At 40.9% G+C, this 24,658-nt stretch overlaps 1 protein-coding gene across 1 annotated transcript in view; it reads left to right on the forward strand.

Moving 5' to 3' along the window:
- The window catches only part of LOC141903612 (xylosyltransferase oxt-like), a 31,499-nt gene that overhangs the window by 2,837 nt on the left and 4,004 nt on the right, over window positions 1-24,658 (forward strand). The window contains exons 3-11 of the mRNA XM_074791812.1: window positions 8,423-8,551; window positions 15,014-15,181; window positions 18,031-18,200; window positions 20,364-20,566; window positions 21,347-21,427; window positions 21,910-22,126; window positions 22,868-23,044; window positions 23,708-23,813; window positions 24,058-24,404. Coding sequence (XP_074647913.1) covers window positions 8,423-8,551; window positions 15,014-15,181; window positions 18,031-18,200; window positions 20,364-20,566; window positions 21,347-21,427; window positions 21,910-22,126; window positions 22,868-23,044; window positions 23,708-23,813; window positions 24,058-24,404 — 1,598 coding nt within the window. The remainder of the gene's footprint in view (window positions 1-8,422; window positions 8,552-15,013; window positions 15,182-18,030; window positions 18,201-20,363; window positions 20,567-21,346; window positions 21,428-21,909; window positions 22,127-22,867; window positions 23,045-23,707; window positions 23,814-24,057; window positions 24,405-24,658) is intronic.

Consider the following 24,658-nt stretch of genomic DNA (forward strand, 5'->3'; position numbering starts at 1 on the left):
GAAAGACATCTTTCACTGATTCGTTACAATGTCGCAGACGTTATTATTTCACGACTGTAAAAACAGCTCGAAGCAAAGTCTGACATTTTGTCTTCAAATGGTTTCTATATTTATTTTAGGACTTGGTCTTATCTTCAGCAAATATTCCTGAACAAAATTTTCGTCGGAGAATTCTCCACCTGTTTCGATGTTAATACTCATGAGTTTTTTTGCGACTGCTGACTGGCCACAAGTATCGATCCTAGCCAAATTGAAAAATAAAGTGATGAGAAAAATCAATTAGCATTTGAACTGAGAACTACTGTGGAGTCAAATCAAACCCGTATAACTACAACTGGATACAGACTCAACATAACTGTTGAGTCCAGAGTAACACATCTGTAGAATGGGTGGGCCTAGAAGAACTGGCTCCAGAATCAAATCATATACACTTAGAACGGAAGAACTGGATCAAATGTCAATCCCAAAATTTGGAACTGAGTTCCTGGTCGAATGGCTTTTAACTCATGATTGTTGAACTGGATCCTGTTCTAGATTTGAGTCGGGAGTCCACTTTAAAAGAAAAACTATTTGGATCAAATCTATGTACATAACATATCTGTCGATGGTGGTTTGATAAAACGGGGATTTTGGCGGTTAACAGTATCATGGACATATGGATGAGAATATAATAATATGGAGATCGACGTATAATCTTGTTTATACATGCACGCTAGCATTTTACCTATCTGTTCATAATTCACACGATTCACTGACAATAACATCAGCTTTCACTCCTCAATCAACTCATGTTTACGATTGAAACTTCTATCATGCATGAGTCAGTAATGTATTTCATTTGTCTGATAAAGAGAAAGCTGAGAGAGAGGCAGAGGCAGAGGCAGAGGCAGAGGGAATATCTGAATCCTGAAAGGGATCGAGCATTCACAGATATTTCCTACTGCATCTTATTGAGGTTTTTATGTCAGGCCTTCGTTCATCGATTCCACTTTGATTTACTTTATCTTTAAGAGCAGACAACTAGAAAAACGGCGCTCGTGCGCACGGAACTTGAAAGAGAAATTATTGAATGTAACTGTGTTTGAAGTTTAACGAGGTTATAGGTGTTCGATGACGTAAGGGAGAGAAATAGAAGTCGACAGCGGCGCCAGAGTTTCGAGCGACGCGATTTTAATAAAATTTTTTAAGCGAAAGCGACATCGTTGAAACGCGTCATGACGTAAACATGACAGGATCCCTACGACTCCTTGATTCCTTAAAAACTCCTTCCCAAACGTAAAATGCTTTTGAAGATGCTTGAAACTCCTTTTATCTTTTATTTTAAGAAATGTCTGAAACTCCTCTTAAACTCCTTCAATTATGAGAAATAGGCAATTAGAGATTGTTGTCTAGTTTATAGTTGTACAGTAAACTATGCCTAAATTAGATCTGTTGGACCCAGATTTTTTTTAAACCAAATTGGCTGGCTACGGACTTAGAAACATATTTTGGTTGTGTAAAGGATAAAAATTACTTAAAAACCACCGAATTGGATAAACGGTACCGATTTAGGAGGAGTCTCCCGTATTAATTAGGATATGAAAGTGATACAGACACTTCCTCGATCATTGAAATTTTCTCCTCGAAAACTCCTTTTATCCAGGAATAACTGATCTGTACGCACCCCGGTATGAGAAATTAATGCGAGTTGAAGACTCGAGATGGCGACGTCAATTGACTTTGAGTATTGGATATAGCCGGCGGGTGTCGCGCGCATTATTGAAAATCATTCTCTTTGGCGTTGTCGTGTTGATGGGCGCGCGGTGGATGAAATCTCAGTGTTGTTAATCTAATTATGTTAATTGAATTGTCACATCGCATGTTGTCATTAACGGCATCTGCCTCGTCTGATCTACCTGAGTAATTATGAATGCATCAATGTCAACATCCATCGGTCATCCCCCCTCACACCTCTTGAGGCCATCTATCGGTCATCCCCCTCATACCTCATGCAGCCATCCATCGGTCATCCCCTCACACCTGCGGCCATCCATCGGTCATCCCCCCTCACACCTTGTGCGGCCATCCATCGGTCATCCCCTCACACCTGCGGCCATCCATCGGTCATCCCCCTCACACCTCCTGAGGCCATCAATCGGTCATCCCCTCACACCTCGTGTGGCCATCCATCAGTCATCCCCCTCACAACTCATGCGACCATCCATCAGTCATCCCCCTCACACCTCATGCGGCCATCCATCGGTCATTCCCCTCACACCTCATGCGGCCATCCATCGGTCATTCCCCCTCACACCTCATGCGGCCATCCATCGGTCATTCCCCTCACACCTCATGCGGCCATCCATCGGTCGGGCCTGGTCTGACATTTTTGGTCGGGTCAAACAGGCACGGCTCCATTTGGCATCCGTGTGAATTGTTGCGTGTGATTTCGGCTAACGATTCTGTCTTATTACTCCTAGATTTTACCATAAATTAATATTATATTGGATTTATTCTTTTGGGGAAATTGGTGATCATGATTTTACCATGAATTCATTCTATATTGAATTTAATCATTTGTCGAAGATCATGTAATTCATCGTTTTTGCAAAAATTCAAACTCGAAATCGAAGCCGAACTGATCATCATAGATAGATCTCGCCACTAGTGATTCTGACTCGTCGCCTCGCGGCGTTAGAAATTCAATTGAGATTGCGTTAGATCTCGTTCGATTAGGTTCATTACGCACTTATACCTATACGAGAGAGAGAGTGAGCGAGAAGAGAGAAGAGAGGGAAGAGGATAGAGAGATCACAACTCTCTGACCAGAGAACGACATTAGAACTGTTACGCTGACGCGCGTGTCGGAGCGCGGCCGTGGATGCGCTAGCTACATTCGAACGAACGAGATGATCGTTGCTGAAGGTAAAGCCCCGCCGCGATCAATCAATCATTGAACGGTTGTTGTATCGGTAATCACAGAGCTCTCGACGACCGACCGACCGACGTGTTGTAATCAATGACCGGTCGAGTAGTGTTTACGGCTGCTGTGAGACCCGGTGGTGGTCAGCATGCTAGCGACCACGCCTCGTGAATGGATCCCGTTACCGCGTTGTTGATTATTTGCGTAGCGATTTGTATGTTGTTGGTAGTTTGTTTCGCGTGTTATTGTATCTGTTATCACGGTAGTTGAAGGAATCTGCGGCCCGCGCCCGTGACCCGACGTTTTCGCTCCACGGGTACCGCGCTCCGTGGCTCCCGGATGGCTCGGACTCCCGCGGAATTATTCGGCAGTTTGTATCTCGGATGAAATGTTTCGAATGAAGGAGTATTTATTAAATCGCGATCGCGCTGATTTATTGTTTGAGGAAGTTTCATTGATCGACTTCGGTTTGGTTTTTAGTTTCGTAGTCGCGTCGTCTCTCTGTCTATCGGTCATCCACATTTTCCAACAAATCGCAGGTACGTTTATATGAATAACTACTCAGATTTTAGTGTTTTTAGCCGTTAGATTAGCTCAGTCATAAGCCGATATGGCGCAAGCATTTCGACCAACGAACCATTCATATGGGAATGTGCCTGTTTGCCCCAGCTAAATTTGGCAAAGTGCTGGACCAAGTCCGTGCCAAATTTTATTGCGTGTGAATGTTAAATGTTAAATAACTTGGAAGTACCACAGCATCCAAGTGAGTGGTTTATGAGTGAACACGCTCTCTAATTATGCACGCGTCGAATTGTGACTCTGGTCTCTGTGATCCAGGTCAGTTCAACCCGGGCCAAATCATCTCTGCGTGACTGGAATTATTTCAGAGTTAATCAGCAAAATCTAAACTTCATCATCAGAGAAACAGAAAGATATTTTTTCGTTTCTCGGTCAAAACTCTGAAACTGTCCAAAGAAAAATTAAAATATTGTCTCTTATTGAGAAACAGTGGTTCTTTCTATGACACAGTGGTCAAGTCATTTAATCGAAGAATCGAAGCAATTGAATTTAATTTGAAATGAATCTAATGAATGAATGAATTTAAGCGCGGGTTGAAATCAGTTCATGCCAATTTTTCAGCTACGTAAAAACTTTTCCATCACTGATCATTGAAGAATCAGCTTGAAATTTCTTGTACTCGTTTAGTTCTCTCAGCATCACATCGAAAACATAAATCTTCAAAAGATATCAGTTCATAGGGAAATTTATCAGTAAGTGACTATGTTGGACCTGTGTAGATGTGTAGTGTCAAAAAGCTATTCTCGATTGTGATTAATCTTACAACGGAGTTCAGAGTTGCAAATTGTACAAATTACAATCCTCCATCTCTCATTAGATATATAATATACGGTATATATATATATATATATATATATATATATATATATATATATATATATATATATATATATATATATATATATATATATATATATATATATATAGATAGATATATATATATATATATATAAATATATATATGTATATATATATATATATATACATGTGTGTTAGTAGGGTTCGTTCCCATCATCACTAAAGAGTATTCTTATCAATTATGGTAAATATTTCATGTTTATGCTCATTATCTCTTACAGTAAACAGTTACAGTACGTATCTACTGCACTATAGGCGCACTTAAGTTCCTACTTCAGTTCCGTCTACTAGAAATTCCTTTTGCCCTAAAGGCCTTGACTTGGGCAATGTAGCTGTATGATAAAACTCAATAAATCAGCTGGGCCAGAAGAATGAATTTAGCATTGACATAAATCGGAATGAATTCAGCATTGATGTATATGGAGGTATCAATCTGCTGTCCGGACCTTGTATCCCCTAAAAACAATCAGTACTTCACCACCATTCTTCCAATTTCCACTTGAGACATTTCTAATTGAAAATTAACTTCCAGCACCAGATATTAGGCATTTTATTAAGATTAGTTCAGAAGAGAATGAGAGAGAAGAGTTCAGATTTGACTCATTGAAAATGAACAGACTTTAACTCAGAGTTAAACTTGTCGAACTCACCGCTGTGGAACTGGATCCTGAAGGTTCAATTCGGGCTAATTAATTCTTTGTAGCGACAACAGTAATGAAAAAAAAAACACTACCAGCAGCAGTTTTCATAAGACTGAGGGAATTACCTCAATTTCATATTGACTGTTACCGGCGGCGATGAGAACGCTGTAGCTTCTATCGATAGCAATTAATTTCTGATTGCGATGATGATGGGAATTTCGTTAAGTAGATTAATTAGAAAACGAAGAACAACCCACGACGCAACAGCAGTTTATTTTTACAATTAGAAGTTATCATCAAATCAGTTACAGAAAGTATCAACAACAATTGTGTTTCCATCTGAAGACGTGAAATTTCTATCGAGCAACGTTACAAACTCTCAGAAAAGAATAATCAGTTTTTACCAATGGAATGAGCCCTTACTGTATCCTATAACTATAGCGGATGGTATATACATCAGACCTTCGGTTCAAAAAGTAAGCGCTTAGGACTTTTACCGTTCATTCCAAAAATGATAAGCACTGATAAGACTGTCACAGATTCCTCGCTACAATCCACGCTCGAGTTGGTAGCTCTGTAGTTGACTGCGTTAATCTAAAATGTGACCTTAATGCGTGTCAGGTCGCCACACGTTGATGTATACCCCCCCCCCCCCCCCCCCCGACAAGTGTCTTATTTCCTGATTGAACAAACTTAGGCAAAGAGCAATCGGTGAATGTGAAATCAATAACACTGGCTAATTACAGCTTCAACAACGCATTGAGTGGGGGCGGGGGGCGGGGTGCAGGTGAGAGGGGGGTTCTTACAAACACACCTCGATTACAAAATCACCAGTTCAAAAATCAGCCCAATGAAGTCAATATCATCGTGAAGTTGTACAGGGACCTGAAGGGATGCAGGGTTCTGGTAGCTGGTTGTTAAGTTGCCAGCAGATTTGTAAGGGACATTCTAAATAGATAAGAGATAAGAAGTACAAGTAAAGCGTTCGACTTTGAGTTCTATAAAAAAGTGAAAATCTAAAGCAGTCGTTGATAATGAAATATCGCTCGTAAAAACCTCCGCATACATCATTAAACAAACATGGTTTCAAGACGTGCGAATCAAGACAAATTGTTTTAATCCGTTACTTTTCCAATGCAAATTTCTCTTATTAATTCAGTTTCAAGCGATGATGACTACGAGGACATCATCCTCATCATCATCATCATCATCATCATCATCAGCGTCGTGGATTTTTCTTTAAAACGGGACTCGATCCGATACGTCATTGTCTAGCGCATGTGTCTGTGTGTATGTGTATGTGTGTTATAGATGGGGCTAGAATTAGTTTTTCGCTTGATTGCTCGCGACGATAGTTTGTCAATAAGATGTTTTATGCCCGATCACTCGTACATCTTCAATCAGGTCCCATTGCGTCATAATTCGATGTCGTTAGTAATTGCATCCGGGCTTCACGATAGGCATGTCACGAATATGTCGAGTTTAGACTGCGCGTACCGATGGGCTGCGTGTGTATGAATGAAGAAATTAGGTGTCCTGTCAACGATCAACAATCCTGGCCCATAAATTGAAGACGTAGCTAGACTGGATTTAGAGTCGGAAAATATCTACACTGAGTCTACGGTTAAAGATAGTTTAGCTAGACTTGGTTCAGAGTTAACGGTAGCTAGATTGGGTTCAGATTTCAAGATACCTAGATTGTGGAAGCAATTGATTTCCTATTTTTCGATCTGGAATGGAGCCCAATTCAAGATTTTCAATTAAGTACGTGTATTTGATAAGCCTGATAGATTTTAACACCTTGAGTTTGTTAATTAGACACCCAGTACTCTCTCTTACCCTCTCTCTCCCTCTCCTCATCCTCTCTCTCCTCTTCCTCTCCCTCCCTCTCCTCTTGCCCGCTCTTCCTCTCTGCGTGCATAGAAGTAGTTAAGATGTATACAGTTTCATGCAGGTCCCGACTGTTGTTCAGTTGCGTGAAATCACGATTGATCAGATCAGTTAAAGAGATGTTCTATGAAAGATTCATCAGTGTTCTCTGATAAGACTCTCTCTCTCCGGCTCTCTTTCTCTCTCTCCCTACTCTCTCCCCTTCGGTGATTTGAATTGATCCGAGTTTGATTTTAATATCGATTTCTTCAGATGAGCGATCGTGTTTGATTTCAACATCGCGTCGTGTCCTACATCGATCTCATTATGATTTGTTTCTTCGGTATAAAAGTGTCGATTCACAGGAAAAATCTGAGGTCTTCAGGGTTCGTTTTCGGCAGTTTACCGGTAACCTGAGCGTACTACGTTAAATGAAATTTCTCAACCGGATTCAGTGAATCTGATAATGATTCAGGGGTTCAACTTCGTGAAACTGTGTCCGTGTAACATAGTTCGGCTGTAACCACTTTCCTTCCTTCACGTGAGGAATTTCTTCCGACATTCGGCTGGTTTGTTCTCTTCCCATTCATGTAGTACACATCCCTGTTACACATGTTTTTTTTAGCCAAAGACTCCCGGCATTTTTCATCTTGTCAATTTTGATGGATTATCTGCCAATATTAGGCAATCGCGTTTATGGGCAGTTATCGATTCGTTCGTTCATGTTCCGTGTCCGTCTGCCCTTATCTTGAGAATTTGTTTGGGTTTATTAACTTACACTGACATTGCCACTGTACGCACGCCTCTGAGGAACCCAGCACGCTCTGGTCAACAAACTGTGGGCTGTCTGCCGTGGCGGCGTACAGCTCGTCGTATTATTAATGGTTCGTTCATTGCTCCGCAGCCACGGCGAAAGATAAGTCCGTATTTGCTTTAGGGATAGGTGGAACAAAACCAAACGCCGACGACGGCGTCGCTGTTGTTTTGATTTATGATCATATCGCGAAAAAAAGGCGACTGATCTTCATAAAGGATAAGCAGCAAGGCGAGACCTTCCTCCTGACCGCTTTAATAGGCTACGCTAGGGACCACCTCGTCAAAACGAGTTTAAGATTAATCCAAAATTCGGACCAAAATATAGATGTAAAAGATTTGTACATAAAATGTTATTGAAAGAGAAAATTAACGTTGATATCTAATATTTACTCGGAGAAGGTGTGTATGAAATCAAATATTCGATGCCTTGAGCCCGGCTCGATCTATAAATGTGCCAACAGTTTTGGGCTAATGAATTAGATGCATGCAAGTAGTAGTTTAGATTGGTCGTCTGCATCGAGGCGTCTAAGTTAGAGGAATATGTAGTAACATCTTTGAGGAGTTCATCCTGCAGATTTTCTCATCTAGAGCGCACATCAAAATTCGGTTTCAATCTTTCTGCATTACCAAAGTCTATACTCTATATATTTCTAGGTCAACCCTGTCAATAAGTAGCAGTTGAACGTAGACTCATAGCTTGGACTTTTCGTGATATCGTATTAATGTATTCTCTCTCTCTGTTTTGTTTTATTTGCAGATGAAAATGAAGGTCAATTTCTCGGATGTTTCAAAGATGTCAAATCGAACAGAGATCTGTCGGCTTACAACGTCGTTTTTGAAACCGACAATTCGCCAGAAAAATGCATTTATACCTGCTATAGACTAGGTAAGTGTTGAGTGGAGAGAACGTGTTCGCATTCTTTATGAAATCATGTGATTGCATTGGGATTAGATTGATTCGAAAAATGTGAAAAATACTTTTTTAAGTCGAGATTTGTGTCGAAGATAGTGAAAAAAAAGTGAAAATTTTATGAAAATGTTTGAAATTTTGGTTGCAGATAATTTTCATGTAGAATGATCTTGCAAGTCGTGATTAGAGACTTGAGTCTATTCATTTTTGTCCGGGATCAATTTTTGTGGATATTTCTCTCAATCTTTTGAACGCACAACTCAAATTTGTCATAATACGACCAGTGAAACTGTGCTGTCTGAATAAACCATCGTTTCATATCCATTTTACACTGTTTTGAAGGATTGCTAAAAAGTCTTCTTTAACTCATTTGTATCAGAGAAAAGAGACTCCATTTTATGAATAGACATGTCTTAAAATGATCGAGGTATTACGAGACTGAAGAGGGCTCCCGGGGTAGACTGCCTGATTGCCTGCGAAATTTGCATATTCAGTCGTAATATATCTTCTACTTGCACATTGTCCATTAAAGATAGAAATGGCTTTTCAGCAATGATTCTGCTGATTTATTATTGATGGTTCGATTTTGTGCGCGAGGCCTGATAGATCGGTTTAACCTTCGCAAACAAATGCCAATCGGTAATCAATGCTTGTCGTAATATAATTAAGGCTTCGCTTTAAGACGTAACGACGTGAACGGGGGCGGTTCGATGTATAGATTGTATCAACAATTAGGATCTCATTCGGTGTCGATCCGAGTGAGATCAATAATCACAACCAGAGACAATTTCATTCTTAATCTCGTAGTATATTTCATCTCGTTCGTATCGACGTTCAAGCAGGGTTTGTATCATCTCTGATTACTTGAATTAGTCTCTTTGTCTCTGGATTGTATATATATATATATCTCATAATTTCTGTAGTATCTCATTATTCCTGAAGATGGCTATTAGGATATAGTCGAAACGTTGAAATAAACTACTGTCTCGAAGTTTCATTTTCGGACTTTTTCGTTATAATTGTGGGATTCTCTCTACTCTACGAGGCCTGTAGTGAGTGAAGTTTTGAAAATTTTGCATTTCGGGAGATATTGATAATGGCCCGTCTGTCCTATCCTGTCTGTCCTATTCTATCCTTTCCTCCCTTTCCTATCCTGTGTTATCCTTTCCTATCCTGTCCTATCCTAATCCGTCCAATCCTATCCTGTCCAACCCTATCCTTTCCCAGATGGTATCCTATACTATCCATTCCTATCCAATCCTATGTTGTCCTTTTCCATATCCTACTCTTTCCTACATTTTCCACCTATCACATTATGATGTACATAAGGAGTAAGGTATCAAACTATATTACTGCGTGCGCTGATTTTGCTGCCTTCGTCAATTTGTCACCAACAGCCGGATTGGGATTCTTTGATTTAGCCAATCTGTATCGGTGAGTCTCGGTGAGTCCTTGTTGGATATCAAAGACTAGCCGCTGAAAATTGGTCGCTACGTGATATCTTTTTATAGTCATCTTTAATTTGTCATCGGTTACACAACAAAGAACAACAGCAGCAGCAGCAGCAGCCGAGACAATTACTCATTTCATTGCGAGAAATACTGATTTGATGATTTTTTATTAACAGCAATACGAAAGGCATCATCGAGGGTCTTACCCGCTTTGATTACTGATTAATTCGAATTCATAGAAATATGTAAGGTGTAACTAAGGGACTTACCCCCCCCCCCTTGATTACTGATTAATTCAAATTCATAGAAATATGTAAGGTGTAACTAAGGGACTTACCCCCCCCCCTTGATTACTGATTAATTCGAATTCATCGAAATATGTAAGGTGTAACTAAGGGACTTACCCCCCCCCCCTTGATTACTGATTAATTCGAATTCATCGAAATATGTAAGGTGTAACTAAGGGACTTACCCCCCCCCCCTTGATTACTGATTAATTCAAATTCATAGAAATATGTAAGGTGTAACTAAGGGACTTACCCCCCCCCCCCCCCCTTGATTACTGATTAATTCGAATTCATCGAAATATGTAAGGTGTAACTAAGGGACTTACCCCCCCCTCCCCCTTGATTACTGATTAATTCGAATTCATCGAAATATGTATGGTGTAACTAAGGGACTTACCCCCCCCCCCCCCCCTTGATTACTGATTAATTCGAATTCATCGAAATATGTAAGGTGTAACTAAGGGACTTACCCCCCCCCCCCCCCCTTGATTACTGATTAATGCGAATTCATAGAAATATGTAAGGTGTAACTAAGGGACTTACCCCCCCCCCCTCCCCCTTGATTACTGATTAATTCGAATTCATAGAAATATGTAAGGTGTAACTAAGGGACTTACCCCCCCCCCCCTCCCCCTTGATTACTGATTAATTCGAATTCATAGAAATATGTAAGGTGTAACTAAGGGACTTACCCCCCCCCCTCCCCCTTGATTACTGATTAATTCGAATTCATAGAAATATGTAAGGTGTAACTAAGGGACTTACCCCCCCCCCCCCTTGATTACTGATTAATTCGAATTCATAGAAATATGTAAGGTGTAACTAAGGGACTTACCCCCCCCCCCCCTTGATTACTGATTAATTCGAATTCATCGAAATATGTAAGGTGTAACTAAGGGACTTACCCCCCCCCCCCCTTGATTACTGATTAATTCGAATTCATCGAAATATGTAAGGTGTAACCGAGGGACTTCCCCCCCTTGATTACTGATTAATTAGGGGGACCAATTTCTCTCATACAATTAAACGTTATCTAAAACTAGTATCAGATATCACTGTCTATAGTTTGACAGGTCTATAATTTCACAGATATATGCGACTACGTTTCTACATCGTTGGTCACTATAATCTAACGGTAATTAGTGTCAGCGTCGCGAGCGCATTCTTGATAAACGGTCACCGCCGACGAAACGTCTCTCCGAGGAAAAAATAACACGAAACGTCTTTCGCTGCGTTCTTTCGCCCGATTGAATCGTCTTCGCGGTTTGATGTATCTACAGCTGTAGCCCGGATCGCGGATATAACGCGATGATCTTTATTCAGGTCCGTCGCGGTTACCGCTATCATTATCGACTTCGCGTTGCAAATCAGCGTTTCTCGCGTAATGATCGAATACGTTAGAAACCTAGTTAGCCGATCGTCGGGATTCGGGCGTCACACTCGGGGAGGATAGAGAGAGCTCTCGTGACGTTGATTGCCGCGATACGAATATCAGTCATTAGACCGTCGTCTTTTTATTCTACCGGACGAACAGCCGATTTGATTGATTTTCACCATTTGCCGAACTGACTAGACCATCGCTTATCGTTGGCTTAAAACTCGTGCGTGTTCACGCTAACGTTCTAATTTTAGTACATCGCGATTTAGAGCGGACCAAAAGACTTTATCATGTATTTGCCTCATCATCTATAGTCGATGTATAGACATGATAAAAGTCTTAAATGTCAGTCCCCAGCTGTGTCCCGTTTGACTCTTGAATAGAGCGAAGTTCATTTGCAGTTTTTTAGAACTCTATTTTAGGATTAAGGTTTAACTGGAAATGAGTCGAGCTAAACTCCATGAATTTTTCCCCAAAATGTGAAAAGAGTAACTTGCCACAAGTGAAATCCTCACTTTCCACAGTTGGCTCATCATTCCAATCATTGATAAACAGATTCTATTATCTGTTACTAATAAGAAAGCTACCTCCTCATATATTTTGCGTACAATGATGAAATTTCGTTGATTAGTTTTTTATTGGTTCGAGGACTGGAGCAGGAATAGAGAATGTCGATGAATTAAGAGGATTAATTATTGCGATGTAATTTTTTTTTCATCTCAGTCACGGTATTTATCACCACTGGCAGCACACGATAGCATCAGTCTCTCCCTCTCCTCCCTTCTCCCTCTCCATCTCTTCCCTTCTCCCTCCCCTCTCCCTCTCCCTCTCTTCCCTCTATCTCATATCCTTCATCCCTGTTCCTCTCTTCCCCTATATCTCCTATTTCTCCTCTCTCCCTATCTCCTATTTCTCAGTTTTTCCTTTCCTTCACTTTCCGTCTCCTCTCTCTCCTCTTTCTCCTCTCTTCTCTTTCTCTCTTTCCTTCTCACTTGTAATAATTCCCTCTTCAGTAATTATCATACACTGATTATCAGATTCACGGTGATAAATCGATTATACATGACGACAGCGGGAGAATTGTTGAAGAAGTCACCCGCGAAATGGAAGTATTGAATGCGTAGTTGAGACGGGACGAGAGACACGACCCACTCTCGTCGTACGTATTTACACTTATACCAGCTAATCGGCACTGATTGTCTGCGCATACCTGAAATAGTTAGGCTCGATGAATTCAGTACCGAGCTCATCGTCACAGTACTGAGTGGAAATTTACTGAAAATCAGTTCAACATCGAAATTCAGTAACTGAAAGGCCATTTACTGATTGACTTTCAACACCCTCATTAGATTCAGGAACCTCAGTCAGCAGTGCCTTTTGTGTAACTGTGCCTCGTATCATTGCTACTGGATCACACAAGTGTTTTTAGGCAACCGTTCGCACGGGTGCCATACTTTTTTACCGTATCCGAATTATCTGATGTGGCATGGCCCAAATTTGACTCGGGTCAGATCGCGACCAATTTGACCCGGGCCAAATGGTCACTGTGTAATCACAGATATATGGTCATATGATCTAGATGCAATGATAATGCATGATGATGAGAGATTAGCCGTAGGTGATGTCAACGCTGGTTCTCCATGTTATCACTGTATGGCTATTTTCAAAGAAATCATTATCTATCAGGGTCAAACTAGTCAAACGTTCGTTCCTGTCTTCATGGTCAAACAAAGTCTGCGTATCAGTTACTGATGTATATATACAGCTTTTTACGGATCTGGAACTAGTTTTTTGGTTAAGTTTAAGAGTTAGAATTACTTCATTAGTTTTAACTGACCTATACAGAAGTGGAAAACATAAACCTAGCTAAGTTTATGAATAAAAAAGTTTAAATGTCAAATAAAACAAATGGAAGGCAGCGTAAATTGTAAATTATCTGCCTCTTTTTAAAGATGCGAACAAATTCAATTTCGAGAAAGTGATCGTGTAATTCGTCTGAGAGAAAAACTTCATCAATCGAGCGTTCGCAATTCCTCAAACTGTCAATATTTCCAGTAATAATTTCTACCCGAAAAAAAGAAGGGGGAACGCACGTTGACGCGATCGGTGATTTGTTACGAAATGCCGCGTGTCGTTTCGTAACTAATCGTACGCCGAAATCTGACTGGTAATGATCGATATTAAAATGATTCGCGTCATCGTAAAGAATGAACGAGTCTCGGCGAGACGCGTCTGCCGTCGGAAATATCACACGTGAACTTCATTCGTCTATTTCCACCTACCGTATAAATTGTGATTCGATTAGAATTTTCAAATTTGAAACAAATTTCTCCGTCGAAAAATCCGGGTCCAATTGATTTATTATTATCGAATGTTCAAATGTTGAAAGCGGCGATTACGCGAGCATTTTTGGTCCGCAATATGCGCGTCAGGGTATAGCCCGGATAATAGCGAGTCAAACAGTGGGCACCCCCGTGTTAAACCTTGATCCCTGAAAGTAATTTTTTCAAATGCACTAAACGTTAAGTGCTGCTCTCATTCCGGTACGTGAGATGACTTCATAGGAATTCATAGGAATCTGTCGGACTGATTCGTTTAAACCCATCCCCTCTCTCTCTCTCTCTCTCTCTCTCTCTCTCTCTCTCTCTCTCTCTCTCTCTCCCTCTGCCTCTCCCTCTCCCTCTCCCTCTCCCTCTCCCTCTCCCTCTCCCTCTCCCTCTCCCTCTCCCTCTCCCTCTCCCTCTCCCTCTCTCTCTCTCTCTCTCTCTTTCTCTTTCTCTCTTTCCAGAGAAGCATTTGAACTGTTTTTTAATATGTTTCCGTAGTTTTATAAAGTGTTGTAATTGAGATTAGTTTCATCGCTGTCGTCACTCATGTTTTCATGAATAGAACGCGAACTCTCTGTCAGTATCTCACCGATAAATGCCACTCCTATTAATTAATTCCCCGTTCATGATTCGTTTGAGCTCGAATTCTTCGCGTAAACACTCCTCATAATCCTGAGGTTGCCGTCTCAAATTTTCTTCGAGATTTGTCGTCCGGTTTTGGTGCTGAGTATAGCCGCAATGGCGCGAGCGTTTAGGGTTTACGGTTGCCAAATGGGCGTCGGACGAGGCCTGAGCCAAATTCTAGCGGGGGTCAAATTATTGCGTGCGAAGTGTAACTGCTTTCCGAAGTGACTCGCTTCAGCTTCGTCCTGGCTCCGTTTAGTGTTTATTGAGTGGCTTGCATGTGAATCTAATCAGGCCCAAAACTATCAATTCTACAAGCATTTTCAACACAATCCGTAAAGTAAATCTGATAAATTGTCATTATTTTCCAGGCTACCAGTACGCGGGAGTTCAGTATGTTAAAGAATGTTGGTGCGGCGATTCATTTGGACGACACGGTAAACTAGACGAAGGATCTTGTAACCGTAAATGTCCCGGTTCAACGGACGAAACGTGCGGCGGTTTCCTCACTCAGAATATCTATGCAACTGGAGTAGGATGTGAGTATTACCTCCTTGAGTTTATTAGGTTCTGGTTTTCAGGAATGTCTCAAGCTTATCATTCTCAGCCATTTCTAACCTCAATGGAGAGTTTGTCAAAGTCATCGTCGAGAATGAACTGTTTTTCGTTGATGACCAATTTACAACTCTACAATTCTTGATGGATTCCTAGGGAACTTTATATGATAATTGGAGCAGGTAATGCGTCCACCCCTATTGAAAATAATAGTCTAGCATGGCGTCCAAGGCAGCCATATCACAGCTATTGCATTACAGCAATCTGGATGGGTAGAGAAAGGTTTACCTATTTGAACCACGAATTGAACCGATAATATGAACTCTGCTGTGCAATATGTTACTTGCCTTAGATTTTTTCCCGTTTCAATTCTGCTTCGCAGCTAAACATGGCACATTCTAGTGGCACATACCAGTTACAGATATTCAAATCAACTCGGAAATGTCTGAAGTTTGTTGTTATCAAGTCTCAGCTAACGGAAGGTGGATAAGAAATTGTTTTTGATATATTTAATGTATTCCTGGGGACAAGAGAAGATAAAGACTTGAACCGACTACCGCCGCTTGCCGGTTACAGATATGCCGACACCTCTACTGATTGGAATTGTCCTTCGGCCAAAATATACTAATCAAATAGCTTTAGAGTTGAGCCAATCGAGTATAAGTCATACTCATATCGTGCTCGCTGGTTTGACATTACCGGATTGTCCGTCTAGACGTTCTGGTTTATTTAACTAGGAATACTGGGTGTTTTCAGTGAACAGCAGTAATTATAAGACCGACTACACGAAGTTAATCAGATTGTGTTGTGCCCCTCGCCCAGTAGCTCGATCGTTGAGCCAGACACGCGTGTAGCTGCTTCTCCGCTTTCTTATATAAATGTCAGGGTTTAGATCAGTAATGCATACTCGCTATAGACTTCCCTTTATCCTGTTACTCTCTCTCCTTCTTTCCAGATCTCCTCTCTCTTCTCTCCCTTCTCGCTTCTTTCCTCCTTTCCTCCTCTCTCCTCCCTTTTCCTCTATTCTCTTCTTCCTCTCCCTTTTCTTCCTCCTTTCCCTCATCTGCTCTTCCTCCTTTCCTACCTTCTCTCCCTCTTCTCCATCTCTCTGCCCTTCCTCCATCTCCTTTTCCACTTCTCCTCTCCCCTCCCCCTCCTTCCCTCCGTCTCCCTCTCTCTCTTTTCTCCTCCCTGGCTGTCACTTTCTCATCTATCATTTGTTTTATAAGCCATTAGCCGGTTTACATTTATTCAGGCAATTAGAGTTTTTAAGCCGATGTGAAAGCATCCAATTTAAAATGAAGTCAATTTTCGAGAGATATACCGATGTGAATTCCAACGTGTTACTCGATAAATCAGTGAACATTTCTATTCTATATTTAGAGATATCTGAGAGAGAGATGCGGTTTATGAGTAAGAAGGGAGTTTATCTGTAACCTAAACGATACCGTCTGTGACCTAAATCCAAACCAATGACCTAGACCTAGATAATATAGGTCGACCTAAATAACCTACATCTGGATTATTAGTGAAACTATTAGTTATAAGCTGCAATTCTATGAACATTTTTGATGACCTGGGCCACGTGTCCTGTGGGTGTGGGCTAACCATTGATTTGATAGCATTGTTTAGTGTCGAGTCCAGGCCAAATTATCTCTGTGATCGTGGCTATGATAAAAAAATGTGCTGTAACAAAATTCATTCTGAAGATCGTAAGAAAAAAATTAGGGAAAGCTCAGGGAATTTGATAAATTTTACCAAAAATTTTGCAAATTCCGGGAATTCGGATGATGCTATTGACCACGTGTTAATTTATCAATACTTGATTCAATGAAAGATGAATGAATTGTAATTTCAAACCGAGAAATTTCTCTGATTCACTCGCGGAATTTTGTGTTATAACAAGGAAAACTCATGGGATTTGTAAATGGGTCGAACGTGGCCACGCTGCAATATATCCTAAGATAAGAAAGTCGCGGTGGCAATTTCATCAGTGAACTTAAAAATCGAATCGTGCTTCTACAAATCCTTGGATTCAATTAGATTCGCGGCGCACGCATCAATTATTCGTATGATCCCGCAGTTCGTCGACGAGTCAGTCGCAAATTTGAAATTCATGAGAATTTCTTTTTTCTCGGCCGCGCGTTCTCTAAATGGATATTGACAATTGATTTTTGACGTTCGGTTCGATGACGAATTGATGTTGACCCGTTTCAAAAATACGGGTTACCACCAGTGGCGGCGGTGGCGGCGTCGGCGTCGAGGCCTACTGCTTGATCAATATTTAATCAGTGTCAGTCATTTACTGACGTTATTACGACTGACTGTTTCTGATGGATCCGTAATACTGATGTATCGAGATACACAACACCGATACATACCCTACCCCAGAGAGAACGGAGATGCAAAAATAAAGAGCTCAAGATCGAAAACTGTACTACCTCAGACGTCCTGATGTCCCCTGATACTTTATCACCATTCATCCAGTTTTTGATCGTCCTCACTAAACATGTGTTCAGGCTTCATAGATATTTCAAATTGAAAATAAACTACAAACATCACCCCTTAGACATAATTAGCTGATCATCCACATTTCACATTTGTTCAGAACTTCACCTGAGACATTTTTGACCACCACCAGAACATTTTTGAACACCAGACATGAGACATTTTATCAGCACACTTTCAAATATTGATCACCAGTGAATGTCTGAAGTGGTTGGCTCCAATGCTGTCAATTGTTAACTGGTGTTTAATACAATGAGATGTTGTTGTTTACCCGGTATAGCATGTGTTTTGAAGACGTTTTATTTTTGTTGTTTATTTTTTTCAGTTAAACACTATCACTATGCAAACATTGTCAACCCGGCGCATTCTAACGTGAATAAATGGATTCGAATAGCGTTCATTCTAACGTTGAATGGACGAGCCGTAAGACAAGTCAAACGACTGTTCAAAGCGATTTATCACGTCAATCACTATTACTACATACACGTCGATTCGGTAAGTTCCCCCCCCCCAGTTTTGGCCCGACAAAAAAACGTCGCACCAGGCCCGAGCCAAACTTTAGCAGGGTTCAAATTATTGCGTGTGAATTGCAACTGGTTCCGGAAGGGACTCACTTCACTTTGTTTAAGCATTGTTTAGAGTGAGTGGTGTACATGCTCACTAGTGACGCACTGCCAAATTCAACTCGGACCTGATCCGGGGCAAATGGTCTCATGTGATCGCTGCTATAGCTTTTCACTAATATCATTGATCCAATTATACGGCGTGACGCAATTTTTACGAGATTCTGTACGACTACGTTTGGATTTTTTCACTGATTAATCGAACGAGCTGAGAGACTGTCACTGATTGGCTGAGACTTCGTCGTCTGTCGTAATTATGTAATATCTGCCCGTAGCAGCGGAGAATCTTGCGTCGTGTTTATTGAATGGTCGCGCTGCAGTCAAGCGGAGATAAACGATATAAAAATGTCGACCTTTATGAACTGTAGAGGTTTCCGCTGTTCGAGATTAAACTGGGGCTTCGCTTTCTGAGCAAATCGTTATTAGCTTATCCCTGATAAGAGACGCGACCTTGAAGGTGACCTCATAACTGAGGAACGGGGTCGAAAAGATGTCTCGACAAACATAAGCTAGGGAACTAAACGCGTGGTAATTTTAGAGTTTGAGTTTGAGCCTGAACCCGAGGATAGTCATCGCCTATGGCTTGTTTTGAACCGTGTCACCAATGAGTGAATTCTTTTTTCATTTATGCTCTAGATTTCTTCAGGCCGGCATCACGCCAGACCCGGGTCAATGGGGGGTTCTGTTCGAGCCTGAAGAACTGATGTCCGGTCCTGAACCTGTCCTGTCCTGTGGCATGGTGGATAAGGTGTCTGACTCACGACTGAGAGGTTGAGGGTTGGAATCCTAGTGAAACCATGCATTCAGGCAGGACAGATATCAGTGCCGGTCGACTAACTGATTTAACAACAAAAGTCCATATGGTACCTGGCAAAAATCTGAAGTTGGTCAGTAATAAGTACAACTAGAACTAGAGAACTCCCCCTAAATATTGGCGTTTAAGATGTGACTGACTACGAATGATTATGATACGATTACTAATTACTCAGTAATCAGCGTTTACGGCTGAATTGTAATTACGAATGAACAAATCAACTAGATTATTCCTATAGGGAATAGCTGTGATAGTTCCCTTGATTGAACTATTCACGCACTATTAGTCGCAGCGACTAACGACGTTGAATCGAAATCAATACGAGGACATCAAACGGTTTTAAAGTCTAATTTCGTCAATTGATGCGGGTTCGATAATTGACCCCTGCAAACTAGAAACGCGTATGAAATGAAGGATCATGTTTGCGACCGGCTGTCCGAGGCTCGCTGCGCGTACGCATTTTATTTCCTACGCTTTGATTAATAACCACGGCGACTATGGATTTAGCACTGCGCGTCGGACGGCGGCGTCGCTGGATTCGCCTGATAACGATTATTTCATAAAAGATTCGATATAGCGGTCTCTGAACGGCGGTGAAGTAAGGCGATTACGCGTACGAGACCCGGCCTGCCTGCGTGCGTGTGCGCGGGGCGGTGGCTGTCACTAAAACCCAGGCGTCACGGGATTAGTTTAGAAACTATAACATATCCATTAATGGTGTAATAGTTTCAGAATGTGACAGCAGTGAGATCAGATACGCTAGACTGATCTATGAGAATTTCGTGTACACCAGGCTAACTCAATTATCATATCTGATTCGCTCGTGTATCTACTTAAATCTCGGCTCACATTCATTTCTTCAAGAAGACAGAAATTTTTTATCGTGAACATCGATTTTGATCACATTTCTTTCACTGAAATCTGAAACCGGATTCGTAAATTTAACTCAAAATCACAGATTTATAGTCACGTCCTGTAGTAAGGTATCTGTGTAGCCTGAAACGAGGGGTTCTGCCAGGGGGAAATTGTAAGATCATCTGGTATTCACCAGTCCAAAGCATAAGAAAATGGATGCTTACACGAGGCTAGTCGACCGTATCTGGTTCTTGGTCAAGTTCTAAGAATGACCGATGGTAATTTCAAACGAAAAATATGATAACCTCCTTATTGTGAAATGAAGCTCTACGAAAATAAAGATACAATTCGTGTTATGTATTTCAGAGACAAGATTATTTGTATCGAGAATTATACAGTTTAACGAAGGACTATCACAACGTGCGATTTACTCGGTGGAGAATGTCGACTATCTGGGGTGGCGCTAGTTTATTACAGATGTTGTTGCGTTGTATGAATGACTTGATGAACATGAACGACTGGTCGTGGGACTTCTTCTTGAATCTTAGCGAATCGGACTTCCCGATTAAGTAAGTCTGATTCGAGATCTCGTTCCATAGTTCTCGGATTGAATTTGAACAAACGATGGAACTGGATCCGGTTCCTCGATCTCTGATGTAAGGCTTGAGTCTGCATGAATCGGTCTCGGTAATAATTAGAGAAAATGAACCATTGAATGAAGCTGTTGAAATTATTGTCCAAAGTTTAGCTCCGTTACAAGTTTATGAAATGTAGCAATCACTTCAGTTTCAATGTACAAAGTAGAACCTCGGAGACATGTTTATAGGGTCAGGGTCATACAGCGATAGTTTCATTTAGATTTCATATCGCTTCCCCCTTGTGGTCAGTGATGATGTAGTATCATTAACTTCGTTACGTTGAGATTCATAGCTGGAGAGATATTCGTGATATAATTCTAGGTTATTCCGGAAAGATTGAAAATCAATACCATGCTCATATACATTATATATATAGAAGGTCTAAGGTCTAGTGAAATTGAGTTCACCAAATGCCACTAGCAAGTCCCCCTTAACCCTACTGGTATAAGAATACATCCAAAAGATAAAATCTCCGAGAGGATAAATGTTGTCATATTTTGCTGGTTTTAACCAAATCTGTCTCAATGAAAAGGGCAACCTCAGTGGGAAGGCTCCGGAACCCTGTGGCCACCCCCCAAATCCGCTCCGATCCAGCAGTCAGATTAGATCAAGTGTATCATTAGAAAAATTATATCCATCCTCCATTGGCTGGTTCCCTGGCAACATCAACATGCGAATATTTACATTTCATTGTTGTGTTTTTTGTTACAGGACGATTGATGAACTGTCAGCATTTTTAACCGAACACAAAGATCGAAACTTTGTCAAATGTTTCGGCAAGAAAGCATCTGAGTATGTATCCATATCATAGAACCCTGTACAGTTCAAACCTCGTACATTACCATAGTTGCCTGCCAATTCATGTGATGACGACCCATCAAACTGTTGCGGAATCATAGAAACTATCCAGTGAGATCCGACGCAAGCAGACTGTACAAATATTTATACAATAGCAGTAGCCGGTTTAGACAAATGCCGGTTTTCTGGCATTGACAAACAGTAGAGACAGAAAATGTTTTTGTTATTCTACCAGTTTGAATGGATTTCCCAAGAGACTGCTATAGGCGGAATCTACTGTATTGGATTTGTCTTCTAAAACTACTGAGACTGGGCTTGAGATTAAGAATATTCAACACCTCTAGCCCCCCTCTCCCATTCCTAGTACTGTCTATAGGTCGAGGAGGTTGCAGTTTCCATATATGAATAATTTCAATCAGATATTGAAAAGTTGTCTCGCGCAAATGATTTTCAAGTGATCTTTTTCTATTTGACAGTTTCATCCGTAAACAAGGTTTGGATAAGACATTCTACGAGTGCGACACTCATCTGTGGAGACTGGGTACGAGAGATCTACCAAGCGGAATTCGAATTGACGGAGGCAGTGATTGGGTGACGTTGAATCGAAGGTTCTGCGAGTACGTTCTCTCCGACGCTGATAACCTGATCATCGGTCTGAAACAACTCTTCAAATATACTCTCTTACCCGCTGAGGTGAGTTCTGATAGATTTTCAGGGTATTTCATGTATCAATGGCTACAATGAATCTGGTCAGTGACACTAGTACATTGGGAATTATTACCCCTATATCTCGAAATATGTATCGGTCATCTCTCCTTTGCAAAAAGTGACATCGGTATTATTACCCCTAGCCTATGTCTGTAACTGTGTATCAGTCATCTCTCCCTGGAGAGAAGCGATATTGGTATTATTACCCCTAGCCTATGTCTGTAACTGTGTATCAGTCATCTCTCCCTGGAGAGAAGTGATATTGGTATTATTACCCCTAGCCTATGTCTGTAACTGTGTATCAGTCATCTCTCCCTGGAGAGAAGTGATATTGGTATTATTACCCCTAGCCTATGTCTGTAACTGTGCATCAGTCATCTCTCCCTGGAGAGAAGTGATATTGGTATTAATACCCCTTAGCCTATGTCTGTAACTGTGTATCAGTCATCTCTCCCTGGAGAGAAGTAAAACTAGAGCCTGGATCTTTTTGCAAAGCTGTTAACAATCAATTTCCAATTCTTGAAACTGATCAGCAACTAATCATAATTTTGTTTTGTTAATGAAATCAAGGCCAGGGGCCCGTTTTACAAAGTGTTATTAACTTTGATAATAGATATCTCTAATCATGATTAGTTAATTACACCATTGATAATGTGAACAGTAATTGATAATTAATGTAATGATAAACTGTTCAGTTGATTTATATTGTGTTTTTTCATTTTTCAGTCTTTCTTCCACACGCTGCTTCAGAACAGTAAATTTTGCAATACGGTCGTCGATAACAACCTTCACCTGACGAACTGGCGTCGCAAACAAGGCTGTAAATGTCAACATAAGAAAGTCGTTGACTGGTGCGGCTGTTCCCCTAATGATCTCAAACCTGGCGACTTCAAGAAGGTTTTGGTAAATTGACATTTCGTAAGCTTATCTTCAAAATTAGAGCAAAGTTTCTGAAACAAAGCTCTTTGAGGGAAAGATAGCGCCTGAATAGATCATCCTCATAGATAAAATCATCACCGAGCACGTTTTATTAGCAATTAACTCCAGATATAAAGGCATAAAAGATTGTTAATTTGATTATATTCATGTCTCCCAATCTATGTCTATGTGGGGATACATTCTATTTTAGTCACTGTGCCACATCCCCTTGAGACCTTGTTAGCACCATGCAGCCTGCAATTCTTGGTGGTTTATTTTCAAACTTGATGTAGGAATTGGAGCAGCTGAGATGTCCGGCCCTTTTGAGAGCCATCTGAAATGGCCACTAGGCTGGCCATCTTGAATTTCTTGGTAGCATGACACAGGCTTCTTTCTGATTGAGGGTTTAGGTAGATAAGATGTCTAACCTTTTGACGATGGGGGTTATTGGCCTTCAAATATGGCCACCAGGGCGACCATCTTGAATTCCTTGTAAGCATGATACCGACTTGAACCAACAATTCTTACCGAGTTAATTAAAAATTTAGCACACCGCCATTTTCTACGAAGTATGCAATACCTCAGTATGTTACGTACCTGTCTTTAATGTTCAATAATAATGAAAGCGTTGTTATTTCTATTCGATAGAACACTCAGCCTCTGCCGACTTATTTCGCTCGTAAATTTGAAGCGATCGTCAGTCAAGAGATAATCAATCAGATCGATCACTTGTTGTACGGCCGCGAAGACAACGGTAATTTTCATACATTTTCACATCAGGTTTATACGCGTTCACAAGCGGAACAGTTAAATAAGTGTCCTGGGACCAGTTCCACAGTTCTGAGTTAAGATTTGACTCTGAGTTAACTCATTGAAAATGAACTAACTTTAACTCAGAGTTAACAACTGTGGAACTGACTCCTGTTCTTTTATTCTACGTAATTCCCTTTCTCATTGATTATTTATGTGTGTTTTATATTATGAAACGATTATTTCAGCTCAGATGTCGCGAGTTCTCGATTCCTACTGGCAGAACGAATGGCACCATTTAGATACACGAAAGTCGGACTCCGACGCGAAATTGTCATATTTCCGAGCGTTTATGGACTTGAGTCTTGACGATTTGAAAAGCGATGGTAAACGATGCGACGTTCTGCCCAATTCACCGCTAGAGATGAATGTCTATTCGAAAGCTGACAGCGTGCGAGGGATATTACTGTTCTATGACGTCAGGAATGTCGCGATCAGAAAGAAATATCGAATAGAAACGTGGCTTCAAGAAAAGACTTATTACCATTTGTCAGACGTACAAGACGAGCCGGCCGGTCGCATTAAACAACTGAAGGTAACGATTCTCTCCTCGGTGGGGGATGCCCCCCTCAGGTTTCAGAAAAATATACGAAGATGCAATTTGCGAGAGTATTGGTGTCAAATTTGAATGATTTGATGATCGTAATTTTCAAAAAAGGGAAAGACGTTTATATTTAGTAAGAGATTAAGCAGGGAGAGCCGGTGGGGTTTCCCCTACAGTTTTAGAAAGTTTGACAAAAAGATACAATTTCTGATAAGTGTAGAATTTTCAAATCTTGTGTAAAATTT

This window comes from Tubulanus polymorphus, chromosome 4 (assembly GCF_964204645.1).
Source record: "Tubulanus polymorphus chromosome 4, tnTubPoly1.2, whole genome shotgun sequence".
Lineage (NCBI taxonomy): Eukaryota > Metazoa > Nemertea > Palaeonemertea > Tubulaniformes > Tubulanidae > Tubulanus > Tubulanus polymorphus.